This window comes from Suncus etruscus, chromosome 1 (assembly GCF_024139225.1).
Source record: "Suncus etruscus isolate mSunEtr1 chromosome 1, mSunEtr1.pri.cur, whole genome shotgun sequence".
Taxonomy (NCBI): domain Eukaryota; kingdom Metazoa; phylum Chordata; class Mammalia; order Eulipotyphla; family Soricidae; genus Suncus; species Suncus etruscus.
This window is the reverse complement of record NC_064848.1, coordinates 9,908,752-9,935,828: the sequence shown is the minus strand read 5'-3', so window position 1 is coordinate 9,935,828 and position 27,077 is coordinate 9,908,752. Positions and strand designations below refer to the sequence as shown.

General features: G+C 37.4%; 1 protein-coding gene and 1 non-coding gene across 2 annotated transcripts in view; one reads left to right on the top strand and one right to left on the bottom strand.

Annotated features, from left to right (window-relative positions):
- Positions 1-27,077, bottom strand: part of LRRC49 (leucine rich repeat containing 49) — a 138,174-nt gene that overhangs the window by 104,612 nt on the left and 6,485 nt on the right. The window contains exons 5-7 of the mRNA XM_049777845.1: positions 23,443-23,646; positions 12,726-12,792; positions 2,446-2,589 (exon numbers count right to left, since the gene is read on the bottom strand). Of these exons, the coding sequence (XP_049633802.1) occupies positions 2,446-2,589; positions 12,726-12,792; positions 23,443-23,646 (415 nt within the window). The remainder of the gene's footprint in view (positions 1-2,445; positions 2,590-12,725; positions 12,793-23,442; positions 23,647-27,077) is intronic.
- On the top strand, positions 13,347-13,453 carry LOC125997102 (U6 spliceosomal RNA). Its single transcript, XR_007491628.1, has one exon. It is a non-coding gene; the product is annotated as a U6 spliceosomal RNA (small nuclear RNA).

The following is a 27,077-nucleotide window of genomic DNA, read 5'->3' as shown; positions in this document are numbered from 1 at the left end:
CCCAGAAATACAATACATCATGAGGGCTTATTTTGAACACCTACCTGTACTCAGTTAAGTTAGAGAACCCAGAAGAAATGGACAGATTCCTGGAAAAATATCATGGCCCAGACTTAATAAGGAGGAAATAGAAATACTAAATGGGATGCCAGCACCCCAATCTGCCTGTCTTCTGTGCTGTGCTCCATTTTTGGCCTGATTTCATCCTGTTTGTGGCTCATCTTCAGACGGCTCGCCTTTCCTGGAGCCTTCCCTGGAGTGAACTTACACACCCACAAAAGGGAAGCCGCTGAACTCTGCTGGAACTCAGATGCCAGCACCCCTATCTGCCTGTCTTCTGTGCTGTGCTCCATTTTCGGCCTGATTTCATCCTGTGTGTGGCTCATCTGAGGACAGCTTGCCTTCCCTGGAGCCTTCCCTGTAGGTGAGCTTACACGCCCAGAAAGGGGAAGCCGCTGAACTATGCTGGAACTCAGATGCCAGCATTCCTATCTGCCTGTCTTCTGTGCTGTACTCCATTTTCGGCCTGATTTCATCCTGTGTGTGGCTCATCTGAGGACGGCTCGCCTTCCCTGGAGCCTTCCCTGGAGGTGAGTTTACAAGCCCAGAAAGGGTGGAGCCAGAGGAGCACAGCCACTCCTCTTCGCTTCCTGGCCATGCACATCATTTAGCCAATGAATACAACCACAACACGTAGAAAAACCCACAATACAAGTGTGACAATGGGGAAACAACGCAGGCCAGTGCCAGACATAGAGAATGATGATGGCAACTCTGATGACTTGAACATGACCAACTAACTAGTCAGTCTCTCAGATAAGGAGTTTAGAGTCGCAATATGGAAGATGTTCAAAAAACTCAAAGAAAATATAGAAGAGAACACTAATAAGAATCAAGAGAATATGAAGATAGAAATCAGAAAACTCCAAACTGAAATTTCAGGTCAAATAACAGGTCTGAAAAACTCAGTAGATGAATTGAAGGAAAACATGGTTGAGTTTTCCCATGGGCTAACAGCAGCTGAGGATAGAATTAGTACACTGGAAGATGAAATGAATAACAATTCCATACAGCAGAAGAAACTGGAAAAAAGCCTTAAAGCAAATGATCAAACAATAGAAAAATTACTCAAAGAATGGGAACAGATGAAAATAGAAGTCTATGATAAGCTCAACAGAAACAACTTAAGAATCATTGGAGTCCCAGAGACCCAGGAAGAAAATCTCCAGGAAAAATCAATGGTCAAGAACATCATTAAAGAGAAACTACCAGAGCTAAAGAATACATGTGATCAAATCCTGCATGCCCAGAGAGTACCAACTAAAAGAGATCCCAGAAAAAACACCCCAAGACACATCCTAGTCACAATGACGAATCCCACAGAGACAGAATTCTGAAAGCAGCAAGATCAAAAAAATTACATTCAAGGGAACATCCTTGAGATTTACGTAGAGAAATAAGTACATTTTGAATTATCCTAATAATGAGAATGTACGAGGGAAATAGAAAGCCTGTCTATAGTACAGGCGGGGGTTGGGTGGGGAGGAGGGAGATTTGGAACATTGGTGATGGGAATGTTGTACTGGTGATGGGTGGTATTCTTTACATGACTGAAACCCAAACACAATCATGTATGTAATAAAGTTGTTTAAATAAAAAATAACCAAAAAAAAAAAGAAATCCTAAATGGGCAAATCACAGCTAAGGAAATTGAAACAGTAATTAAGAAACTCCACAAGAATAAAAGTCTAGGACCAGATAGTTTTACAGGTGAATTCTATCAAACATTCAGAGAAGAATTACTACCATTGATCCTCAGACGGTTCCAAAACAATGAAAAAACAGGAATCCTCCCTAATTCCTTTTCTGAAGCTGTATCATACTCTTTCTAAGGCTGACAAAGATACCACAAGAAAGAAAACCACAGACCAATCTCACTAATGAACACGGATGCAAAAATTCTTTAAAAAATTCTTAGCAGGGACCGGAGAGATAGCATGGAGGTAAGGTGTTTGCCTTTCATGCAGAAGGTCATTGGTTTGAGTCCCGGCATCCCATATGGTCCCCCGAACCTGCCAGGTATGATTTCTGAGCAGGAGTGACCCCTGAACGATGCCGGGTGTGATTAAAAAACCAAAAAAAAAAAAATCTTAGCAAACCAAATCCAACAACACATCAAAAAGATTATACACTATGACCAAGTGGGTTTCATCCTAGGGATGTATGGATGGTTCAACATACACAACTCAATCAACATCATACATCACATCAACAAAAAGAAAGGCAAAAGATACATGATCATATCAATCAATGCATAGAAAGCATTTTTATAACTTTATTTAAACACCGTGATTACAAACATGGCTGTATTGGGTTTCCAACACCCTATTCCAGCTCTTTGAAATAAAATTCATAAAGCACTATAAATTCCATTTTAGTACTTACCACAAAAGTGATCTGATTGTGTCGCAGGTTAAGTTCAGTTAATGAATCCAGTCCATTAAGATTATCAACATGACTTAAAAGGTTCCTGGCAAGATTTAAAACTCTCAAATCACCCAAATGATTGACATTTTCAATTTTGGTAATCTGTAAAAAAAAATTGAGAAAGAAATTATTAAAGGAACCTAAGTCTCAAATGAGCATATTATAAAGACCCTAAAAATAAAATATTTAAATTCACTGAATTCAGTGACAATTTTATATGAAGACATTTAAAAATCTAGTTCCTTTTTGAGAAATAATTCAAAGTGTGAATACCTGCTTTAAATTTTGAAGGCCTGCTGTTTGTTGCCCAGTACTACATGGTACCATGAGTACTGTCAGAAATGAACACTAGTAGTCTTCAAGTACTGTTAGGTCTAACCCAAAATCACAAAACCAAATTTAGAAATAAATAAATATATTTCCATTTTTTTTGTTTTTTTGTTTTTGTTTTGTTTTTGTTTTTGGGCCACACCCAGCAGTGCTCAGGGGTTACTCCTGGCTGTCTCCTCAGAAATAGCTCCTGGCAGGCACGGGGGACCATATGGGACACCGGGATTCGAACCAACCACCTTTGGTCCTGGATCGGCTGCTTGCAAGGCAAACGCCGCTGTGCTTTCTCTCCAGGCCCATATCTCCATTTTCTTCTATTGTAATGTGAAGCCATCTAATTTGTAAACATTAAAGTCTTATACCATTTTACTTGACAAATATTTAAAACAGATTTTATTAAATAATCAAGGAGCCCATCACTTAGAATATCTCAATGCCCAATCCCATGAAGGCCACAGATACAAAATGCCAAGATACTAAATGTATCTATACAAACACTAAATGCCAAGTAGAAACTTAACTGTACTCCAGGCATAAGTGCACAATGTTTGACCAAGCAAGAACAGTAAAAGAAAGGCTCTAAAAAAAATTATATGGAGTTCCCCGTATTAATTCCTTTTATACTCCTAGATTATGAAAACATCCAAGGTCTTGAATGGGCAATTCTAGTTCTATCTAAATTTCAGTGAATGGCATATTTTCATCCTTCCTTGTGGCTGCACAATATATTCCATTGTGTAAATGTTTCACAACTCCTTGTCCATTTATTTGTCATTAGACTTGTCATTTACCATTTGTCATTTGGATTGTTTCCATACCCTGGCTGTTACCTTGTTAAGTGAACTAAGTAAAGAGGAGAAAGATAAATACTTGATGCTCTCATCCATTTGTGGTATGAAGAATACCAAGAGAAATAAATTTGTGATGTGCACAAACTTTTGGCCCAGGGTTACAGAAATGAGAATGCCATGGTAAGGGGAGGGGCAGAGGTGAGAATAGAAGGAAGAGACAGACTGGAAATAACATAGGAGTAGGTCAGGGGTCTTGGACACTGAAGGAATAGAGATGACTGTTCAAACTATATAGATCAAAACTCTAAGAGCCAACACTACTATAAACATGTTTCCCAAAACTTTAAGTATTTAATTTAAAAATGTTTGATATGGAGGTGGGATGTGTAATGGCAGGGAACTCTAAATCATTGGTAAAGTAAGAATAAACTGGTGGTGGGTTCCAAGTTGGAAAATTGTATGCTTGACACTCTATTACTAATATCACTATAAATCATAAACAAAAATAAACTTTAAAAAGATTCTAAGATTTATTTCATTTTGGAACCTCATCTAGCAATGCTCATGGTTTAAATGGGCTCAAGTATGTGGTGCAGGGGATTGAACACAAATTGGCTTTGCACATCATAAGTGCTCTACCCACTGTACTAACAATCCAGGAAAAAAATTAAGTATCTTAATAGAATATCCGAGGAACTAAGGTCTCAAGAAAGAAAGAGAATTGAAATTCTCTATTAGTGTAAGTGCTACGGAGAGGAGATAATATTTGGTTAAGGTTTAAAGTAATGGATATTATTTGGAAAAGAGAATTCAAAGTATAGAATATCCACATACACCTAAGCACTGAGCTGTGTCAGAGAGGCTGGAATTGCACTCTAAGAAGACAGTAAGAACTATATTCATGAAGTTATGGAGCTTAGCATGATACATTAATCTTAATAGAGTGAGTTTCCACATGACACAGAGTAGGTGTCCTTGTGGAAGAATTTGTCAAAACCTTTTATTATTTTTTAATTTCATGGTCTGGGAGACAGGTAAAAGGTTAGAGAACATGTATTGCATGATAACAGAAAGGTTCAACCCATGACACCACATGGCCCCTTCAGCATTTCCTGGTGCTATTTCAAACATCAAGTCAGGAGTAGGCCCCTAGCATATACCATGTTTACACCCAAAACAAAGTAAGAAAAATAATAATACTTATAAATAAATTTAAATAAAAATAAATCTTATGATCACTAGATATTAATCTCCCATATGTATGGCCATTATACAAACATTAAAAATGTATTTAACACTGCAAAGCATATACTGACTAAAGAAATTTTACTATATTTACAATCCAGTTTTACTTGTTATTATTTGGATCTTCTCTTAAGTTGTAAGAAATATCATCTACTTTCTATCTAGATTTCAGTGGAAAACCTAATTAAGTTGATCATAAGTTCATTAATCAGCTTCAAATTTTGTTCTTAAATAGAATAAGGAAGCACAAATCCCCGAAGGCAGCAGAAACTGAGGATTCAGATTTAGTCGGAAGCTTATCTCTAAGGAGGGTATGAGAGGGAGAGAGGGGGAGAGAAAGTGGGGCCGGGCGGTGGCGCTGGAGGTAAGGTGCCTGCCTTACCTGCGCTAGCCTAGGAGACGGACCGCGGTTCGATCCCCCGGCGTCCCATATGGTCCCCCAAGCCAGGAGCGACTTCTGAGCGCATAGCCAGGAGTAACCCCTGAGCGTTACCGGGTGTGGCCCAAAAACCAAAAAAAAAAAAAAAAAAAAAAGGGGACAAAGTGGGAGTAAGGGGGAAAACACCGAACAATGGGGTCGAAGGAAGTTGACACCTTAATAGAGGGTGTAGTATTGGAATATTTTAGGCATGAATCCCTTCTATAATCAATATTGTAAATGACAGTGATAAAAACCAAATTTTAAAAAAATAAAATGTCTTCTAAATTTATTTTTCTAAATTCAGTAGTTTTGTTGAAACCAAGCCAGAATGGTTGAAAACCACAAGTGAATAGTGGTGAAAACCAAAACCACTGGTTTTCACCCAGTGCTTATGAATGTCAGTCTATGAACAAGACTCAGTCATAAAAAAGTTTTTCAAGTTTTTTATCAGGTGTTTTAAGTATACTTCTGGTCCCTCATTAGTATATATAGGAGTATGAATTCTTCCTGGTGTACATATTTCTTTTTTTGTGTGTGTGTGTGTGTGGCTTTTGGGTCACACCGGCAGTGCTCAGGGGTTATTCCTGGCTCCAGGCTCAGAAATTGCTCCTGGCAGGCACGGGGGACCATATAGGATGCCAGGATTCGAACTGATGACCTCACGCATGAAAGGCAAACGCCTTACCTCCATGTTATCTCTCCGGCCCCATATTTCTTTTTTTTTTTTTTTGATTTTTTTATCTTTATTTAAACACCGTGATTACAAACATGATTATAGTTGTATGATTACAGTCATGTAAAGAGCACCCCCCCTTCACCGGTGCAACATTCCCACCACCAATTTCCCAGATCTCCCTCCTCCCCACCCCCCTACACCTGTACTCGAGACAGGCTTTCCACTTCCCTCATTCATTCACATTGTTATGATAGTTTTCAGTGTAGTCATCTCTGCAACTGCACTCATCACTCTATGTGATGAGCTGCATGTCCTGAGCTGCACCTACCAGCCCTCAACTCTCTTGTCTCTGAGATACTGTTAAAAATGTCCTTCATTTTTCTTAAAGCCCATAGATGAGTGAAACCATTCTGCGTCTTTCTCTCTCCCTCTGACTTACTTCACTCAGCATAATAGATTCCATGTACATCCATGTATAGGAAAATTTCATGACTTCATCTCTCCTGATGGCTGCATAGTATTCCATTGTGTATATGTACCACAGTTTCTTCAGCCACTCATCTGTTGAAGGGCATCTTGGTTGTTTCCAGAGTCTGGCTATTGTAAATAGCGCTGCAATGAATATAGGAGTAAGGAATGGATTTTTGTATTGTATTTTTGTGTTTCTTGGGTATATTCCTAGGAGTGGTATAGCTGGATCGTATGGAAGCTCAATTTCCAGTTTGTGAAGGAATCTCCATATTGCTTTCCATAAAGGTTGTACTAGACGGCATTCCCACCAGCAGTGAAAAAGAGTTCCTTTCTCTCCACATCCCCGCCAGCACTGCTTGTTTTCCTTTTTTGTGATGTGTGCCAATCTCAGTGGCGTGAGGTGGTACCTCATAGTAGTTTTGATTTGCATCTCCCTGACGATTAGTGATGTTGAACATCTTTTCATGTGCCTTTTGGCCATTTGCCTTTCTTCTTTTTCAAAGTGTCTGTTCATTTCTTCTCCCCATTTTTTGATGGGGTTAGTTGTTTTTTTCTTGTATAGTTCTGTCAGTACCTTGTAAATTTTGGATATTAGCCCTTTATCTGATGAGTATTGGGTGAATAATTTCTCCCACTCAGTGGGTGGCCTTTGTATTCTGGGCACTATTTCCTTTGAGATGCAGAAGCTTCTCAGCTTAATATAGTCCCATCTGTTTATCTCTGCTTCCACTTGCTTGGAAAGTGCTGTCTCCTCCTTAAAGATGCCTTTAGTCTCAATGTCCAGGAGTGTTTCACCTACATGTTGTTCTATATACCTTATAGTTTCAGTTCTGATATCAAGGTCTTTAATCCATTTGGATTTTACCTTTGTACATGGTGTTAGCTGTGGGTCTGAGTTCGCTTTTTTGCAAGTGGCTAACCAGTTGTGCCAACACCACTTGTTGAATAGGCTTTCCCTGCTCCATTTAGGGTTTCTTGCTCCTTTATCAAAAACTAGGTGGTTATATGTCTGAGGAACCTTCTCTGAGTACTCAAGCCTATTCCACTGATCTGAGGGTCTGTCTTTATTTCAATACAATGCTGTTTTTATAAAACATATTTCTTGATCATTAAACTGACCATCACTGTTTCTTTATAACCTTTTTGAGTAAAAGTCTATGTAGTCTGATATCCTGGTCCTTCTGAGGAGGTTGTTAGCTTAAGAGCTGTCTTCCAACCTTTGACTTAAAGTCTGTTTTCTCTGACTATTCAAATGCACCAGCAGTAGTATTTTGGTTTCAATTTTCTAATCCATCCTGCCACTATGTCTCTTAATTCATGCATTTGCTCATTGACATTGAGAGATTATTGTCATGGAGATTTGTACAAATTTTTGAAGAAGTTTGGCATGTGTGTCCTGTCTTAAAGTGGCTATCTTACTTCTTGTAAAATTTTGAGTCTATGTAGTTTTTGAACTGTTTTTTATCTATGAAGCTGTGTATATTTCCTTCAAATTTGAACGAGAGACTAGTTGGGTAAAGTACTCTTGGTGAGCATTCATTGAGTTTTTCTCCCCACTGGGCCCAGCACTGTCTTTGGGCCCAGAGAATTTCCATTAGTAAATCTGCTGTAAATCTTTTTTTTTTTTTGGTGGGGGGATCACACCAGATGACACTCAGGAGCTACTCCTGGATATGCACTCAGAAATAGCTCCTAGCAATACTAATCATTCTGTAGAGTAAGGCAATTCTCAGGCCATCAACAATCCTGCCATCTGTACACAATGCAGGTAGAGGTGAGAAAATATAAGATTACCTAATATATGAAGCTTATATAAATAGATCAAGGCTGGTTTGTAGTTGATATAATATATATAATGTTATGATGTATTTATTATATATAGATTATATGTATACATGGAGATATATGTATATAGATACCATATTTTCCAGCATATATGACAACCCCCTACTTTTCCTGTTAAAATATAGGATTTGGGTTATTATCATATAAGACTACCTCTCTTTTAATGCACACCAAATAAATATTAAAAAACGTAAGAAAAAAAGAGTAGAACCCTCAAAGGTTAACAGTATATGTTTAATAAAGCTAGACTTTGGAGTGCCAACAATCATTTTACATTGTCATTTGTAGTGAGTGACTGTGATTTTTTTATGTTTCCATAAAACATTGTGATCTACATAGAGAGCAGGGAGAGGGTGCTCCTCTAAGAGCAGCTGGCTGGGGTGCAGTGATTAATAGGACAGCTAGATGGAGACAGAGTGCCTTCTCTGTGTCCCTAAAAACTGGACAGAGGACTGAGCACCAGAACACATACCAGCAATGACACCAGGTGGCTGGATGGGATGTGGCACTCGGTAACTCAGCTCCAATGCGTGCCCTGAAAGATTAATCAGAACAAGCAGAATGACTGAGCCTGGCAGCTGGATGGGATGTGGCGTTAAGAGGGGAGCGAATCACTCATCCTTGAAGCTGGAGTAAGTTTAAACATGCTGTACACCAGTATATAAGATGACCCCAGACTTTTTAGAAGTTTTTCATGGGCTAAAAAGTCATCTTATACAAAATCAGAAGATACGTCAGTCCCATATGGTCCCCATGCCTGCCAGGAGCTATTTCTGAGCAGATAGCCAGGAGTAACCCCTGAGCACCACTGGGTGTGGCCCAAAAACAACAACAACAAAAAAAAGAAAAAAAAAGGAAAAAAAAAAGAAGATACCTCATCTTTCAATCTGTGCAAAAGCCAAGATTGCTATCTACAGAAGACCAACTCTGACTACATGACTGGGCAGAGCTTATCCTGGGACAAATAAAAAGTCCCTAGTCTAGGCTTTGGCCTAGAATCTGTAGAATAACCAATATCTCTAATTCCAGAGGTCTGACTGAGACAACTGCAACTGAGCAGATCTTCTGGAAACATAATGAAAGACTCTAGCCCAGGCTTTGTCAGGGGACTGTGTAAAAACCAAGACCACCAGCTACAGGATTGATTAAAACAACAGTGATGGAACAGAACTTCTAGAACCATAAAGAAGGATGCCATCCTATGAACTGTGCAAAGACCAAGAACTCTAACTAGAGGCCTGATTTTATCATCCACGACTGAATGGAAAGTTTCTAGCCACCACAAAAGGACCTAGGGGAGAGTAAAAGACCATGTAGTTATTCACATGGCAGTACAATTCAAAGACGGAGAAACCCTGTATTTATTAGGTCAAGGGAATTCCCTTTCTAATCTCCCCAATTTTTATTGTGCCTATGCAAAAAAAAAAAAGAAAGAAAAAAAAAAAAAAGCTCAAACTATTTATTTTTTGGTTTTGTTATTATTATTGTTTTTTTTTTCTTTTCTTTCCTGCTTTTTTCTTTTTTCTTTTTTGTGCTTTGTTTTGTTTTTATTCTAGGACCATGGTTATTGGATGGTTGTTGTCTTTATTGCTGTGGTGCTTTTCGGGGGTTTTTTGTTTGATTTTTTTTTTCTTTCCTTCTAACAGAACCTCGTAACTTGAACCATCTTGTTCTGCCTCACAAATTGAGGGAGAAATAATGGAAGCTACCAAGACTACACAGTCATTGAACATTAAGTAGAAACAAAAAACAATCAGACTTAAACACTAAATTCAAAGCCAACAACAGAATCCATACCCAATCTACAAGCTAAACATAGTGGGATCCACTTATACTGGTAGTCTGGTTGGGGGTGGCGGGTAAGGGAGAGGAATATGGGATGCATGCTGGGAATAGAGATGGAGGGAGGACAACATTGGTGGTGGGAATGCCCCTGATTCAATGTCACTATGTACCTAAAATATTACAGTGTAAGACTTGTAAAAAAAATTAATTAATTAAAGAGATTAAACAAAAAAAGTCGTCTTATACACCGGAATATGTGTATGTGTGTGTCTCTCTCTATATATACATATATATGTATATATATGTATACATATACATATATATACATATATATATATGTAGAGAGAGAGAGAGATTAGCTTTACACTGAAATGATCAGGACCAAAAACTGTTAAACTGTTAGGAAGCGTTAAGGTTACACCTAGTTTTCTACTTTATCTTCCAGAATAGCAGATATGTTCACCATCAGACAGATCATGAATCATGCTATCATACCAGAATATACACTAACCACCTAAGAGGTTTTGCATCAGTGTTCAATAAATGCTTTTGTTCAATAAACACTTTTGCATCAATGTTCAATAAATGCTCACATTTCAGAAAATAAAATTAAAATGGAAGACCAAGGGATAAAGTAATCCAAAAATGCTCTGAAACAGCAACATGAGGGGAAACATAATAAAGCGATGAAAAACTAAGACAGACACAAAGGCAGAGAAACTCACAACAGAATAAGGTTATACAATAATCAGGAAACTATATAGCAAAACCACAAGGAAATACTTTGTAGTTCTGATTTATAGTGAAACTTGACAATTCAAATAGTTAAAACTGATGTTTAAAAAAAGCCCAAGATCTATAACAAATTAATGATGGTAAGACAGGATCAGAGATATAGTACAGTGGAAAAGGTACTCAGCTAACAGACCAAGTTTGTTGCTCAGTACTACCCTAAGCAGCATCAAGTAGAGTCAAAAAATAAAAATAATAACAACAGGGGCTGGAGTGGTGGTGCAGCCGTTAGAGTGTTCCCCTTGCATGTGCTAACCTAGAACAGACTGCAGTTCGATCCCCAGCGTCCCATATATTTCCCCAAGCCAGGGGCGATTTCTGAGTGCATAGCCAGAAGTAACCCCTGAGCATCACTGGATGTGACTCAAAAATCAAAACAAAAATAATAACAAATTGTGGCAGTATAAAATGGTATAATAACTTTGCAAAATGATTTGGCTATATCTCCTCCTCCTTGGCCCTAGTGAGAAGGACTAAATCCAGGGTTTCACCACTGAGTCACATTCCTACTCCTCGCTTTATATTTAAAATCAGATATTTTTTCTCAAAAAACTATAAGTTATCAGTTTTATTCCTAAATATATAGTCTAAAGTACAAATTGTATATGAAAAAATGTTTAAGATTGTTATTGGGAGTATTATTCCTAACAGGAAATAGCCCAACTATCAGTAGTAATCCGAAGAAAAGTTTTTAGTTATACCATGGAATGTACAATAAAACCAAACAAGTTACTTAATCATCATAAACAAATATAGCTAATATAGTAGTATATCCAAGCAATAAACATTAGTTTACAATACATAATATGATACCAGTCTTTAAATTAAAAAAATCATGCTATTGTTGGGAGCAGAGGTGGAGGAAGGACAACATTGGTGGTGGGAATAACCCTGATTCAATGTCACTATGTACCTAAAATATTACTGTGAAAGATTTATAATCCACTTTGGACAAAATAAAGATTATTATTTTTTCTTTTTTTCTTTATTTAAACATCTTGATTGTGATTAGGTTTCGGTCATGTAAAGAACATCCCCCCCCCCAAATAAGTGCAACATTCCCACCACCAATGTGCCAAATCTCCCTCCAAACCACCCCATCCCCACCTGTACTCCAGACAGGCTTTCCAGTTCCCTCAGTCATTCACATGATTATGGTAGTTCTCTGTGTAGTTATTTCTATAACTGCACTCACCACTCTTTGTGGTGAGCTTCATGAAGTGAGCTGGAAGTTGCAGCCCTCCTCTCATTGTCTCTGAAGATTGTTTCAAAAATGACTTTTATTTTTCTTAAAACCCTTAGATGAGTGAGATTATTCTGCGTCTCTCTCTCTCCCTCTGACTTATTTCACTCAGCATGATAGATTCCATGTACATCCATGTATAGGAAAATTTCATTACTTCATCTCTCCTGACGGCTGCATAATATTCCATTGTGTATATGTACCACAGTTTCTTTAGCCAATAAATATTATTTTTAAAAAATCATGCTATTAAATAATAAAGTTTGAACACACATATGTGATAAAACAACCACCAAGAAAAATCTACAACAGAATTCAAAATAGTAGCTACCATATTAAGAAGGAACATCTAAGTATAATTAGTAATATAATTCTTGAATTAAGGTTAGATCATGTATAGTTCTAAAAAGCCTATTGTCTCTTAAAAATCATTTTGAGTCCAAATGTGTGATTGATTTATCTTCTAAAAAAACTAAGTCTTATATAAATGGTCCTAAGCCTATCTTAGATCCTGTTTTAGAAATTTCAGTGAGCAAGCTCTTGAGAAATCCAACCTAAATGTAATTCCCAAAACATTTACTAATCCATATTTCCTGGATTTTTTCCTTCAGGTAATAAAAGTAAAGGGTTTTATAATACCTGATTTCCATGAAGGTCTAAGACATCTAAACATTTTAAATTCTCCAGATTTGATATCTTCTTTATTCTGAAAAACAGAATAGAGTAGAATTAGAGATTTAATCACATATATTAAAAATCAAAACATGCTAGGGCATAATTCTTTTTAATTTGTTGTATTTGCTATGTAGCTATAAAGGTATATATCTCTATAGAGAAATGAATAAGCCTGTCATTTCTAATTACATAAGATTTTATATGTAATATTTCTTAGTGATTTAATTATAATGTTATAGTTCCAAGGAGCCAGGGCTAGGAGATGTCCCAAAAGGCTGAGCACAGGTTTGCTTTCTAGTGCCAGGACCAGTAATCCCTAGGCCACAAGGGCCCTCAAGCACCCCAAAAGAACAACCAAAAAAAAAAAAAGATAAATAAATAGGGCCAGAGAGATAGCAGGGAGGTAGGTTGTTTGCCTTGCATGCAAAAGGACAGTAGTTCAAATTCCAGCATCCCATATGGTCCCGGGACTTGCCAGGAGCGATTTCTGAGCGTAGAGCCAGGAGTAAACCCTAAGCGCTTCCGGGTGTGACCCAAAAACCAAAAAAAGAATAAAAAAAAGATAGATAAAGAAGATGTACTCCCGTGCTCGCTTCGGCAGCACATATACTAAAATTGGAACAATACAGAGAAGATTAGCATGGCTCCTGCGCAAGGATGACACGCAAATTTGTGAAGCGTTCCATATTTAAAAAAAAAAAAAAAAAAAAAAAAAAGAAGATGTACTCCCACTGGGGGAAATATCCAAAAACAACTTAAGGCCATAGCTTTTGCAAAAAGACTATTCTTGTTTATGTTGTTGTTGTGTTTGGGGGAAGGGGCACTGGAGAGGATAAGGAGCCATAACAGGACTTCTCTTAGAGGTGGTAGATCACATGCAGAGGCTCCCTCATGCAAAGCATCTACTGCAGTCCCTGGAGTCTTTTCCCTGGCCCAAGATATTCTACTTTTAAGAACTTTAGGATAAGGCACTTATTCAAGGCAGCCCTGTTTACCTCAGAATATAATCAAAATGTGTTAACGTCAATCCTCAAGGCTGTAAACCAGCTAGCTGATCTAACTCCATTTTTATCTCTTACAATTCAGCCTCAATTTCACTATCGCACATACAGGAATTTCCTGCTAGTCTAATGAACAAATTCATTTCTAGCTCAGGATATTTATCCTTTCTGTTCCATCTGCCTTGATGTTCTACAGAACTTTATATGATTCGTGTATTAACATTACCCAGGTCTAAGATCAATTATCTTCTCAGAGCAACCATTCCAGAATCAAACAGCTCTTCTTTCTGACCCCTGACTGCTCTAATCTCCTCTTGCCAGGTTACTTCATAACATTTATGCCTGCTTCACATTCTTTGCATTTATGTTTGATGATTTCCTTCTTTAAACCAAAATGTGAACCTCAAGAGGATAAAAAACTTTCATATGTTTTTAACTGTATTTCTAACACTTAGAGCCGTGCCTAGTTCCAAAAATAATTCTAAGAAATATTTGTTTAATGAATGAATGGCAAAACAAAACAAATGAATTTTGTTTACATTGGTATTCCTAACAAGATTATTTATTACAGAGGTAAAGTGACACCAAATAAATGCTTTCTAAGTGGGTCTTCTCGATTTGTGAACATTTATTTGGCTATTTTAATATCCAAACTTGTGAAAGATAAAAACATTTCTAAAAAGTTTTTAAAAGCACAGTAGAGCCACTGCCATGCCACTGCCATATCAATTCATCAGCCAGCTGTATAGATTCATTTTTTTCTTAAAAGAAATGTAAACCAAGTCACAAAAATTCATGGGTACAACAGTCTCACAACTGACAACTCTAAGGCACCCTCAGCAGGAAAGTAGGTCAAATCTCTGATCTGCAGAAACTTCAGCAGATGCTACCACACCCCACAATCACCATTTTACCAATGGCCAACTTTATTCCTTTACCAATGATCTCTGCTAAGACATCCAAAACAAAAGCTCCAAGTAACAAAGACTGCCCATGAAATGGGAGAAACTATTCACCCAATACCCATTTAATAAAATGCCCATCTTATATAAGATAGGGCTTAGCAAGAAATAAAATCTAACCCCATGCAAAAATGGGGAGAAGAGAAAAGATATTTCCTCAAAGAAGAAATACAGATGACCAAAAGGAACATGAAAAAAAAATGCTCCTCATAATAAATCAGTAGGAAGATGCAAATCCAAACAACAAGTAAATATGATCTCATACCACAGAGGCTGGCACACATCACAAAGAGCAATAACAGCGATGGCTTGGATAGTGGAAAAAAGGGACTCCTACAGCTGATGGAAATGTCAATTGTTCCAGTCTTTTTGAAAAACAATATGTATATTCCTCAAAAAACTAGAAATTGAGCTTCATATGACTCAGCAATACTGCTCCTAGGAATATAGGATTACAGAAACACAATGCAGAAAAGGCTTCTGTACTCCTATGTTCATTTCAGCATTACTTACAATTGCCAGAATCTGGAAGCAACCCAAGTTCCCAAGAACAGATAAGCAGATAAAGAAACTATGGTCCATCTATACAATGGAATACTATGCAGCTGTTAGAAAAATGAAGTCATGAAATCCGGTTATACAAGGATGAATATGGAAAGTGTTTGTTATGCTGAGTAAAATGAGTCAGAAGGAGAGGAACATAGACTAAACACACTCATTTGAAAATATATATAAAAATTATACTGGGCCCGGAGAGATAGCACAGCAATGTTTGCCTTGCAAGCAGCTGATCCAGGACCAAAGGTGGTTGGTTCGAATCCCGGTGTCCCATATGGTCCCCCATGCCTGCCAGGAGCTATTTCTGAGCAGACAGCCAGGAGTAACCCCTGAGCACCGCTGGGTATGCCCCCCCCAAAAAAAAAAACCCACAAAAATTACACTATGGTAATATATAGATACACATACACATTATATATATATGACACTTTCGTGTGTGTGTGTGTGTGTGTGTGTGTGTGTGTGTGTGTGTAATTCTAAGGTCTGGTTGAAGACTTTTGTATTTTGTATCTAATGATCAGAAGAAAATGCAAAGAAGTTTCAGTCATTGGTGATCATGTGATTTCCAGATTACCAAAAGGTCTCTTAAGGATAGGAGAGAATACAGAGGACAAAAGAACTAGGCAAGAAATTCAACTGCAAAATAGTTCAGAGGGATAGGAGTTTTTTGGTAGTCCTATAAATGTCACAACATTTTAAATATGTCTTTCTATTCTTGTTAGAACTGCCAGAACTAAAAAATATATGACTATACTTGTTTTTCTATGTATGGTTCCTGCTAAGTCGCTTTAATGGAAACTTTTAGAGAAAAAATAATAATAAACACGGAGAATAAACCAGAGTCTGAAACCCTGGGACATGATCTTGAAAAAAAGAATTTTATATTACCATTAACTAGTGAAAATAAAGAGACAATCTAAGATCAATGTGCTAAGTAAAAATAGGGGAGAATGTAACTGAGTCTAAAAATCACACCATACCTAAACTTTATCATTTAATATAAAAATCATTTTTGGATTTTTCTAAGACATTGCAAGACACTGGAAATGTACAATAAAAAAAAAAACAGTAAAGTTCACCAACAGATCAGAGAGAAAGGTCTGTGCTTTGTATGCACAAGTGTAGGGTTCAAACACTAGCACAATCTGATTCCCCCATTCACTATCTGGAACAAGCAACCAAGTATCCAAGTATCAGAAGTATTACCTATGAAATGTTGGGTATGGTTCAATATCAAAAAAAAAAAAAGAAATTAAAAGACTTTTGGGACCAGGGATGTGACTCAGCAAAAAGAATTCTTGCTTGAGACCTGAGTCTAATCCCTGGCAAAAATATAAAAATAGTAAATTGGGAACAAAAATCAAAATTTGTGCAGCTTCATATAAAACAAATTTATGAAAGAAACTAAAATCATATATCATACAATGTTAAATACAGACAAAATACCATCTAAATTAAATTGAATCAGTTATTTGACAAAGTGTAAGTATCTACCCTACCTTCAAACACTGAACGTAATCATAAGTAAATATATCAGCCTAACGTGAATACACATACGTCAATATAGCTTATAAACAGGGTGCTCAGAACAGAGCATTTGGGGGCCATGTGGAGCCAGAAATCAAACCAGGGCCTCCCACATGCTACCTCCCCAATCATTGCTATTCACTTTTCTGAAAACAATTTAATCTTGAAATATATTAATGCTTAAATAGTCTTTAAAATTACGAACATGTGGGCTAACCTTTGCAAAAGCTGGCTCCCTGTGTGTGACACCAGGCGGGGAAAATCCGCGAAAGTACACCGGCCCAGTGGGGCTCAGCTGTGAAAGACTGTGAGTGTGACCTGTCTATGTCTGTCTACTGTCCTCTTGCGTGAAACTCTTGCGAGTGGGGCAAAAAGAGGCTCAGAGGAGCACGGCCGCTCCGCTTCGCTACACGGCCGTGCACTCTTTCTAAGGAAAGAACACCATTGCAACAAGAAGGAAAAATCACACTAAGAACGGCACTATATCACAGAAGCAAACGTTTCTCTCTGGACTGTCTTCTCTGTTGCATGCTCGGGCCTAAGATTTGACCCAGTGTGAGGCTTCATCCACGGAGGACTCCCCTCCCTTAGAGGCAAGTCAGCCCATCCAGAAAGGGAGAAGCCAGAGGAGTGTGCTGCCTACATCATATAGACAATGAATACCACCACAACACGTAGAAAAACCCACAATACAAGTGTGACAATGGGGAAACAATGCAGGCCAGCATCAGACATAGAGAATGAAGATGACAATTCTGAGGACCAGATAATGACTGAACAACTAATCAACCTCTCAGATAAGGACTTTAGACTAGCAATATGGAAGGTGCTCAACAGACTCCAAGAAACCATGGATCGAGTTGAACAGAACACTAATAAGAACCAAGAAAATATGAAGGCAGAAATCACAAAACTCCAAACTGAAATAACATGTCAACTAACAGGACTGAAAAAGTCAGTAAACGAAGTGAATGACAAAATGGATAAGCTCTGGGACAGGGTATCAGAAGCTGAGAATAGACTTGGTGCTGTGGAAGATGAGATACATAACAATTCCATACAGCAGGAGAGATTGGACAAAAAACTTAAAGCAAATGAGCAGACAATGGAAAAATTAGTCAAAGAATGGGAACAGACGAAAATAGAAGTCTATGATAAGATCAACAAAAACAACTTAAGAATCATTGGAGTCCCAGAGACCCAGGAAGAAAATTTCCAGGAAGAATCAATGGTCAAGAACATCATTAAAGAGAAACTTCCAGAGCTAAAGAATATATGTGATCAAATCCTGCATGCCCGAAGAGTACCAACCAAAAGAGACCCCAGAAAAACCACCCCAAGACACATCCTAGTCACAATGACAAATCCCACAGATAGAGACAGAATTCTGAAAACAGCAAGATCAAAAGGGGAAATCATGTTCAAGCAAGCTTCCCTGAGATTTACAGCAGACCTGTCACCAGAAACACTCAATGCCAGAAAGCAGTGGTGGGATATTGTGACAAGACTGAATGAAATGAATGCTTCACCCAGAATACTATACCCAGCAAAACTCACTTTCTGGTTTGATGGAAGAATACATGGTTCCACAGACAAAAAACAGCTCAGAAACTTCACAGACACAAAACCAGTCTTAAGAGAAAAACTGAAAGACCTAATCTAAGACAAGACTACCCAAAAGACACACCAAATTTTGAAATAAAGATGGCGTTAAATCCCAGGACAATTCTTTCTCTCAACGTCAATGGACTAAATGCACCAGTTAAGAGACACAGAGTGGCTAAATGGATCAAAAAACTCAATCCAACCTTCTGCTGCCTACAAGAAACGCACCTGAATAGTCAGAACAAACATAGACTCAAAATAAAAGGCTGGAGAAAAATTATCCAAGCAAACAACACCCATAAAAAAGCTGGAGTGGCCATACTAATATCAGATAATGCAAACTTTATACTCAGGAAGGTTGTAAGGGACAAAGACAGACATTTTATATTAATCAAGGGGTACGTAGAGCAGGAAGAATTCACTCTCCTAAACATATATGCACCGAATGAGGGGCCAGCAAAATATTTAATACAACTGTTGACAAATCTGAAAAATAATATCAACAACAACACAATAATTGTGGGGGACCTTAACACGGCTTTGTCAACACTGGACAGGTCAACCAGACTGAAACCCAACAAGAATATACTAGACCTGAGGAGAGAAATGGAAGAAAGAGGCCTAGTGGATATATATAGGACACTCCATCCCCAGAAACCTGGATACACATTCTTCTCCAATGTACATGGGACATTCTCCAGGATAGACTACATGCTGGCACATAAAACATACCTCCATAAGATCAAGAGGATAGAAATTTTGCAGACTACCTTCGCTGACCACAAGGCTCTGAAATTATTTGTGAACTCCAAAGGGACTCAGAAGAAACACTTTAACACCTGGAAGTTAAACAGCCTCATGCTCAATAACCAGTGGGTCCGAGATGAAATCAAGGAGGAAATCAAAAGGTTCCTGGAAACAAATGACAATAAAGACACAAACTCTCAGAACTTATGGGACACAGCAAAAGCAGTACTGAGAGGAAAATTTATAGCTTTGCAAGCACACATCAGGAAGGAAGAAGGAGCTTACCTGAGTAGCTTAATGACACAGCTAATAGAACTAGAAAATGCTCAACAAAAGGACCCAAGAATAGGAAGACAGAAGGAAATAACAACAAAGTTGAGAGCAGAAATCAACGAAGTGGAAACTCAAAAAACAATCCGAAAGATCAACGAAAGCAGAAGTTGGTTCTTTGAAAAAATAAACAAGATTGATAGACCACTGGCAAACCTAACAAAGAAAGAGAGAGAGAGAAACTTGATAACTCGTATCAGGAATGAAAAAGGAGAGATCACTACTGATATGACAGAGATTCAAAGGGTAATCAGAAACTACTTTGAAAAACTCTACGCCACTAAAAATGAGAACCTGGAAGAAATGGATAAATTCTTGGACTCTTATAATCTTCCACGGTTGAAGGAAGAGGATGTAGCATATCTAAACACTCCCATCACCATTGATGAAATTAAAACAGTAATCAAATGTCTGCCGAAAAACAAAAGCCCAGGTCCAGATGGATTCACTAATGAATTCTATCAAACTTTCCAAGAGGAACTACTGCCAATCTTGGCAAGACTCTTTCATGAAATTGAACAAACAGAAACACTTCCAAATAGCTTTTATGAAGCCAACATCACCTTGATACCTAAACCAGACAGAGACGCTACCAAAAAAGAAAATTACAGACCAATATCACTGATGAATGCAGATGCAAAGATCCTCAACAAAATCCTGGCAAATAGGATTCAATGCCTCGTTAAGAAGATCATCCACTACGATCAAGTAGGTTTCATCCCAGGAATGCAAGGCTGGTTTAACATCCGTAAATCTATCAACATAATACACAACATCAATAACAAGAAAAATAAAAACCACATGATCATATCAATAGATGCAGAGAAAGCATTTGATAAGGTCCAACACCCATTCTTGATCAAAACTCTCAGCAAGATGGGAATGGAGGGAACCTTTCTCAATATAGTGAAGGCCATCTACCACAAGCCAGTGGCAAATATTATCCTCAATGGAGAAAAACTGAAAGCCTTCCCTCTAAATTCTGGCACAAGACAAGGCTGTCCTCTCTCACCACTCCTATTCAACATAGCACTGGAAGTACTTGCTATAGCGATTAGGCAAGAAAAGGATATCAAGGGAATCCAGATAGGAAAGGAAGGAGTCAAGCTCTCACTGTTTGCAGATGACATGATACTCTACTTAGAAAACCCTAAAGACTCTATCAAAAAGCTTCTAGAAACAATAGACTCATATAGCAAGGTGGCAGGCTACAAAATTAACACACAAAAATCAATGGCCTTTCTATATACCAATAGTAATAAGGATGAAATGGACATTAAGAAAACAACCCCATTCACAATAGTACCACACAAACTCAAATATCTTGGAATCAACTTGACTAAATATGTGAAGGACCTATACAAAGAAAACTATAAAACTCTGCTCCAAGAAATAAGAGAGGACACACGGAAATGGAAACACATACCCTGCTCATGGATTGGCAGGATTAACATCATCAAAATGGCAATACTCCCCAAGGCATTATACAGATTTAATGCCATCCCTCTAAAGATACCCATGACATTCTTCAAAGAAGTGGATCAGACACTTTTGAAATTCATTTGGAACAATAAACACCCTCGAATAGCTAAAGCAATCATTGGGAAAAAGAATATGGGAGGAATTACTTTTCCCAACTTTAAACTGTACTACAAAGCAACAGTTATCAAAACAGCATGGTATTGGAATAAGGATAGGTCCTCAGATCAGTGGAATAGGCTTGAATACTCAGAAAATGTTCCCCAGAGATACAACCATCTAATTTTTGATAAAGGAGCAAAAAATCCTAAATGGAACAAAGAAAGCCTCTTCAACAAGTGGTGTTGGCACAATTGGATAGCCACTTGCAAAAAATTAAACTTAGACCCCCAGCTAACATCATGTACAAAGGTAAAATCCAAATGGATTAAAGACCTCGATATCAGCCCCAAAACCATAAGATATATAGAACAGCACATAGGCAAAACACTCCAGGACATTACAGGCATCTTCAAGGAGGAAACTGCACTCTCCAAGCAAGTGAAAGCAGAGATTAACAGATGGGAATATATTAAGCTGAGAAGCTTCTGCACCTCAAAGGAAATAGTGCCCAGGATACAAGAGCCACCCACTGAGTGGGAGAAACTATTCACCCAATACCCATCAGATAAGGGGCTAATCTCCAAAATATACAAGGCACTGACAGAACTTTACAAGAAAAAAACATCTAACCCCATCAAAAAATGGGGAGAAGAAATGAACAGACACTTTGACAAAGAAGAAATACAAATGGCCAAAAGACACATGAAAAAATGTTCCACATCACTAATCATCAGGGAGATGCAAATCAAAACAACGATGAGATACCACCTCACACCCCAGAGAATGGCACACATCACAAAGAATGAGAATCAACAGTGTTGGCGGGGATGTGGAGAGAAAGGAACTCTTATCCACTGCTGGTGGGAATGCTGTCTAGTTCAACCTTTATGGAAAGCGATATGGAGATTCCTCCAAAAACTGGAAATCGAGCTCCCATACGATCCAGCTATACCACTCCTAGGAATATACCCTAGGAACACAAAAATACAATACAAAAACCCCTTCCTTACACCTATATTCATTGCAGCTCTATTTACCATAGCAAGACTCTGGAAACAAGCAAGATGCCCTTCAACAGACGAATGGCTAAAGAAACTGTGGTACATATACACAATGGAATATTATGCAGCTGTCAGGAGAGATGAAGTCATGAAATTTTCCTATACATGGATGTACATGGAATCTATTATGCTGAGTGAAATAAGTCAGAGAGAGAGAGAAAAACGCAGAATGGTCTCACTCATCTATGGGTTTTAAGAAAAATGAAAGACACCCTTGTAATAATAATTTTCAGACACAAAAGAGAAAAGAGCTGGAAGTTCCAGCTCACCTCAGGAAGCTCACCACAAAGAGTGATGAGTTTAGTTAGAGAAATAACTACATTTTGAACTGTCCTAATATTGAGAATGTATGAGGGAAATGTTGAGCCTGTTTAGGGTACAGGCGGGGGTTGGGTGGGGAGGAGGGAGATTTGGGACTTGGGTGATGGGAATGTTGCACTGGTGATGGGTGGTGTTCCTTTTATGACTGAAACCCAAACACAATCATGTATGTAATCAAGGTGTTTAAATAAAAAAAAATTACGAACATGTTTGTAACCATGGTGCTTAAATAAATAATATTTAAAAAATTTTTTAAAGATATTTAAGGCCATATATCTGCTGTTTATTCCAAATAAGTTATAATATTAAAAAATAAAGATATCAATTATATTCAATAAATGTTTCATAGATTGACTGTCAAATTGAATCTCATAAAACAAGTTATGAGTGAATATTACCATTTTTTCACTTGATAAGATACCTGACCATATGATGCACATAGGTTTTAGAGGAGGAGACAGTGGCTGTGAAAAACCAGCCTGCAAGGCTAAACTATATTTACTCCAGTCCACAGCTGGTTAAACACATTTACCTAACTTTTTTTACATCAGAAAATTAAAAAATATTTTTTACATACTCAGGCTTCAGCTCCAGGTTGAATTCCCTCCATAAGATGCACAGACATTTCCCCCCATCTTTTGGAGTGAAAAAAAAGTGTCTTATGATACGAAAAATACAGTAATTTGCCCATGTAATTTCTCCAAAACTTCAGACTATTGAGTTACCTTCTAAACATGACAGGTCTCAACATTAGTCCTAAGTATCACAACATAAACTATTCTGCAGATTACCTGTTCTGCCAGAGAGATGATACAAAGGTTAAGCATTTGCCTTGCATATAACAAAACCCAACACAGCTCAATTCCAGGCACTACATAGGTCCCCAGAGCACAGTCAGAAGTGATTTCTGGCAAAGAACCAGGAACAGCGCCTTAATACCACAATGTGTCACCCAGAAACCAAAAATAGAAACAATAAACAAGATTACCTGTTTTTCCCCAATAGAAGGACACGGAGAGATCTTAAAGTAGAAAGCCCACTGATTTCTTCAATCTGGTTATCATATAAATCCAAGAATATTAGTCTCTGTAGATTAGAAATATTTTGGATCCTAGTTATAAAATTGTGTTGAAAGTTCAATAAACGAAGATGTTCTTCCCCATCGATAATAGGACATACAGTCAGCTTTTGCCTAGAAAATATTATTTCAAGTTAATTAGGTTCTAATTTTTCAGCCTGCTTCCCTCTTATAAATATTACTATTATTATCTTTAGCCATGAGGAGAAAGGCAATAAATAAACATATCTACAAACCTCCATGAATTTGTATCTATGAAATATAACTGCAAATCCAAACACTTTAATAATGATTAAGTATTAAAAATTGACTCTAAGCTTTCATTGTATGGAAAACATTTCCTGTATCAGTTATTTCATATTATCTTGTGATAACATCAGAAAACACTTAATATAATTGTCTTGTTCAATAGGAGTTCAGAACACTAAAAGAACATATCAAAGAATCAAAGAAATGCACTTGCCAGCAATATGAAGAGTCTGGGCACTAAGTCATTAGAGCAAAATAATATAAAAGTCTTTGCACAAAGTCATAGGCTCATGAGCTAAATAATTTCATAAAAATATAGAAATTCACCTAACTTCTATTTACTTTTCATTTTGTTTTGTCCTTGTTTTTATTTTTGAGACACCTGTAGCAATGCTCAGAGTGCCAGGAATTAATCCAGCGACTCCCACTTGCTATTTCCCCATCTCTGCTATTCACTTTTTTGGAAAACAATTTAACCTTGAACTCTATTAATGATAAAATAGTCCTGTAATGTCTTACTTCAGAGCAAAGATGACAATGATATAGGGGGGCTATTTTTTTTATTTGTTTCCAGGAGCCAGAGCGATAACACAGTGATAGCACAGTGAGTAGAGCATTTCTTTGCATGTGGCTGAACCAAGGTTCGATCTTCCAGCATCCCAATGGTCTCCTCAGGCCACCAGGAATGATGCCTGAGTGCAGTAACCCTTAAAACCAAAAACAAACTAGCTTCCTAATAAATGTCTGTATCTAAAAAGGTTAACTGTTGATAAAAATATAACATTTTAAAATACAGATGCTTAAGAAATTGACTTGAAATAAAAGAAACTGAAAAATGTTATGTTCAATTCTTCTCAAGTGTGCTTAGTACTTAGAATTCATAATGTGAAATTATGCTACAAATTTGGTATTCATCTCCTAAATTATAAATTAGATTAAAAGTATTATGGTTTAAAATTTATATTTTGTATATAATTTAAACAAAAAATTTAAATTGCCTTTTACCTGATTGTCTTTTTCTGTTCTCTTCCATTTAATGGCATCCTCAACTTTTAGTTCATTCGATTCTTTCTGTTTGTTTTGTTTTGTTTTGGGGCCACACCCAGAATTGTTCAGGGTTACTCCTGTTCTCTGTGTTCAGAAATTGCTCTTGGCAGGCTCAAAGGGGACCATAGGTTGCAACCATGGCTTGCAAGGGATTGAACCGCGTTGATCCCAGGTTGGCGGGGTAAAAGGCAAACGTCCTACCTGCTGTGCTATTGCTCCAGCCCCTGCATTCAATTCTTAAATGTCTTCATTAATATATGAAAATAACCACTGATCTTCCCTTTACATAACCCATGACAACTTGAAAGAAATCCATCTATCATATACTGAATCCAATAACTAAATCACAACTCTAAGGTTCACTTGTATATACCCCCATAACTCTGTAATTCCCTACTGACTGAAAAGCAAGCACACCTCTTAATCCAATGATCTCCAGGCCCCAGAACGGCCTATGGTCCCTCAAGCCCACTAAGTATGATTCCTGAACATAGAGTCAAGAGTGATAAGTCTGGCAAGTCCACACCACTAAGTGTAGCCCAGAAAACAAACAGAAAAAAAATAAAAAGATGAATAGCCAGAGTACACTGTCTTACATAGAGTCTTACATATGACTTGTTCTACTTTTTGCCACATTATTTCCTACTTAGTGCCAGTAGTTTGATCAGTGGTATTACTCAGACTTAGTTAGAAATCACAATTTGCTTTCCATTTCTTGAGGGCTGAATCCTATTCTTGATTCCCTTGTCTCCTTGCTAAGAAGATGCACAGCATTGCAGTTTTGCCCTCAAAAGTCATTGCTGAGATTCCCTGGCTCTTTAATAATGATCCTGAGTGCCAGTCATGATGCCAACTTACTTTCTTGACCACACATCCTGGAACTGATCAAATTATACCATCTTCGTAATACTGCCATTTAATAAACAGCTTCTGGAGCTGAGTCAATTCCCGAGGTCCTGACTCCTTGTTAAGCACCTCTTTCTGATCAAAGCATGCTCCATCCAAGAGGTCCACCCCACCACAGACCAACTTCCCAATTGACTGAGTCATCTCAAGCAATAGTACAAGAACCTAGCTTTCAGTATCATAGTCATGCAAGTACTGATACCTGTTAATATCAGTAGCATGAAACTAAAGGGCTGAAGTACTATTTATTTTTGACAGGACTTTTATACTATGAAATAAATTCCTCCCCGCAAGTCCCCAAAACAATAAAATAATATGAAGTTATAAATATTGGGTAGCATTAGACTCTCAAAAAACAACAAATGGTACAAAGATGTTCTAACAGTTACTACCCTATTATGTACTCAATCTGCAAAACAATGATATCCTCCATATCCTCCCAAAGAGTTTCTTAGTAATTATAAACACAAATGACAGTTTTCTCAGAATGCACAATCTAAGTTAAGCAGTTTGCTTAACAATTTTTATCATATATAAACTGTTCAGCTAGAGGCATGCACTACCAAGATAGTTTATCTTTGAACAGAATACTAAGTAGGGGCTGGGATCTTTCATCCTCCTTTCTATTGTAGATAATCTCCTAGATTTAAAGATCAGAATCAACTATGTAGTTATTGAGTCCAATTTTTTTTATTGTTCTATTCTGGGTGGTCTATTCTGGGTGATGAATAAAACTCCTGGTATTTATAGATTTTACTATAGATAGGAGTAGAATGACAGTAATCTAGTAAAAAATATTTAATATATTAGATTACTGTAGTAAGTGCTAAAAAAGGAATACAATGCAGAAAGGTAGCATGAGACTGTCTAGGTGGAAAAGGTTGCAGCCTTGATAGGGTAACTAGAGGTTGTCATTCCTGAGAAGAACACATCTGAATAAGAACCTAAGCTCAAAAAATGAGGCTACGGATATATAAAGTAGCAGCATTCCTGACAGAAGAAACAGTAAGCACAAAGCACTGAAGTGTGAGTTAGTGCATTCAGAGGCATCAAGGAAAAGTGTGAGGCAGGAGTATTATGTATATGGAGAAGATATTAGAAAGCAATGGAGTTATAAAATTAACAAAGAACTTAATTAGATAGAGACTGTGAGCCCATATGGAGATCTTAATATAAAGTATTTTCTATCCTAAAATCCATGTTCATCAATGTCATATTTTAGAATTGGTATATAACTCTTAAAAGAATATAGTCAAACTCTTCTGAATTATGCAAATTTAAATTTCCTCCCAATACCCTTGAAAGGTTCGATTTTAAAATAGGTAAAATGATTATATAGAGAC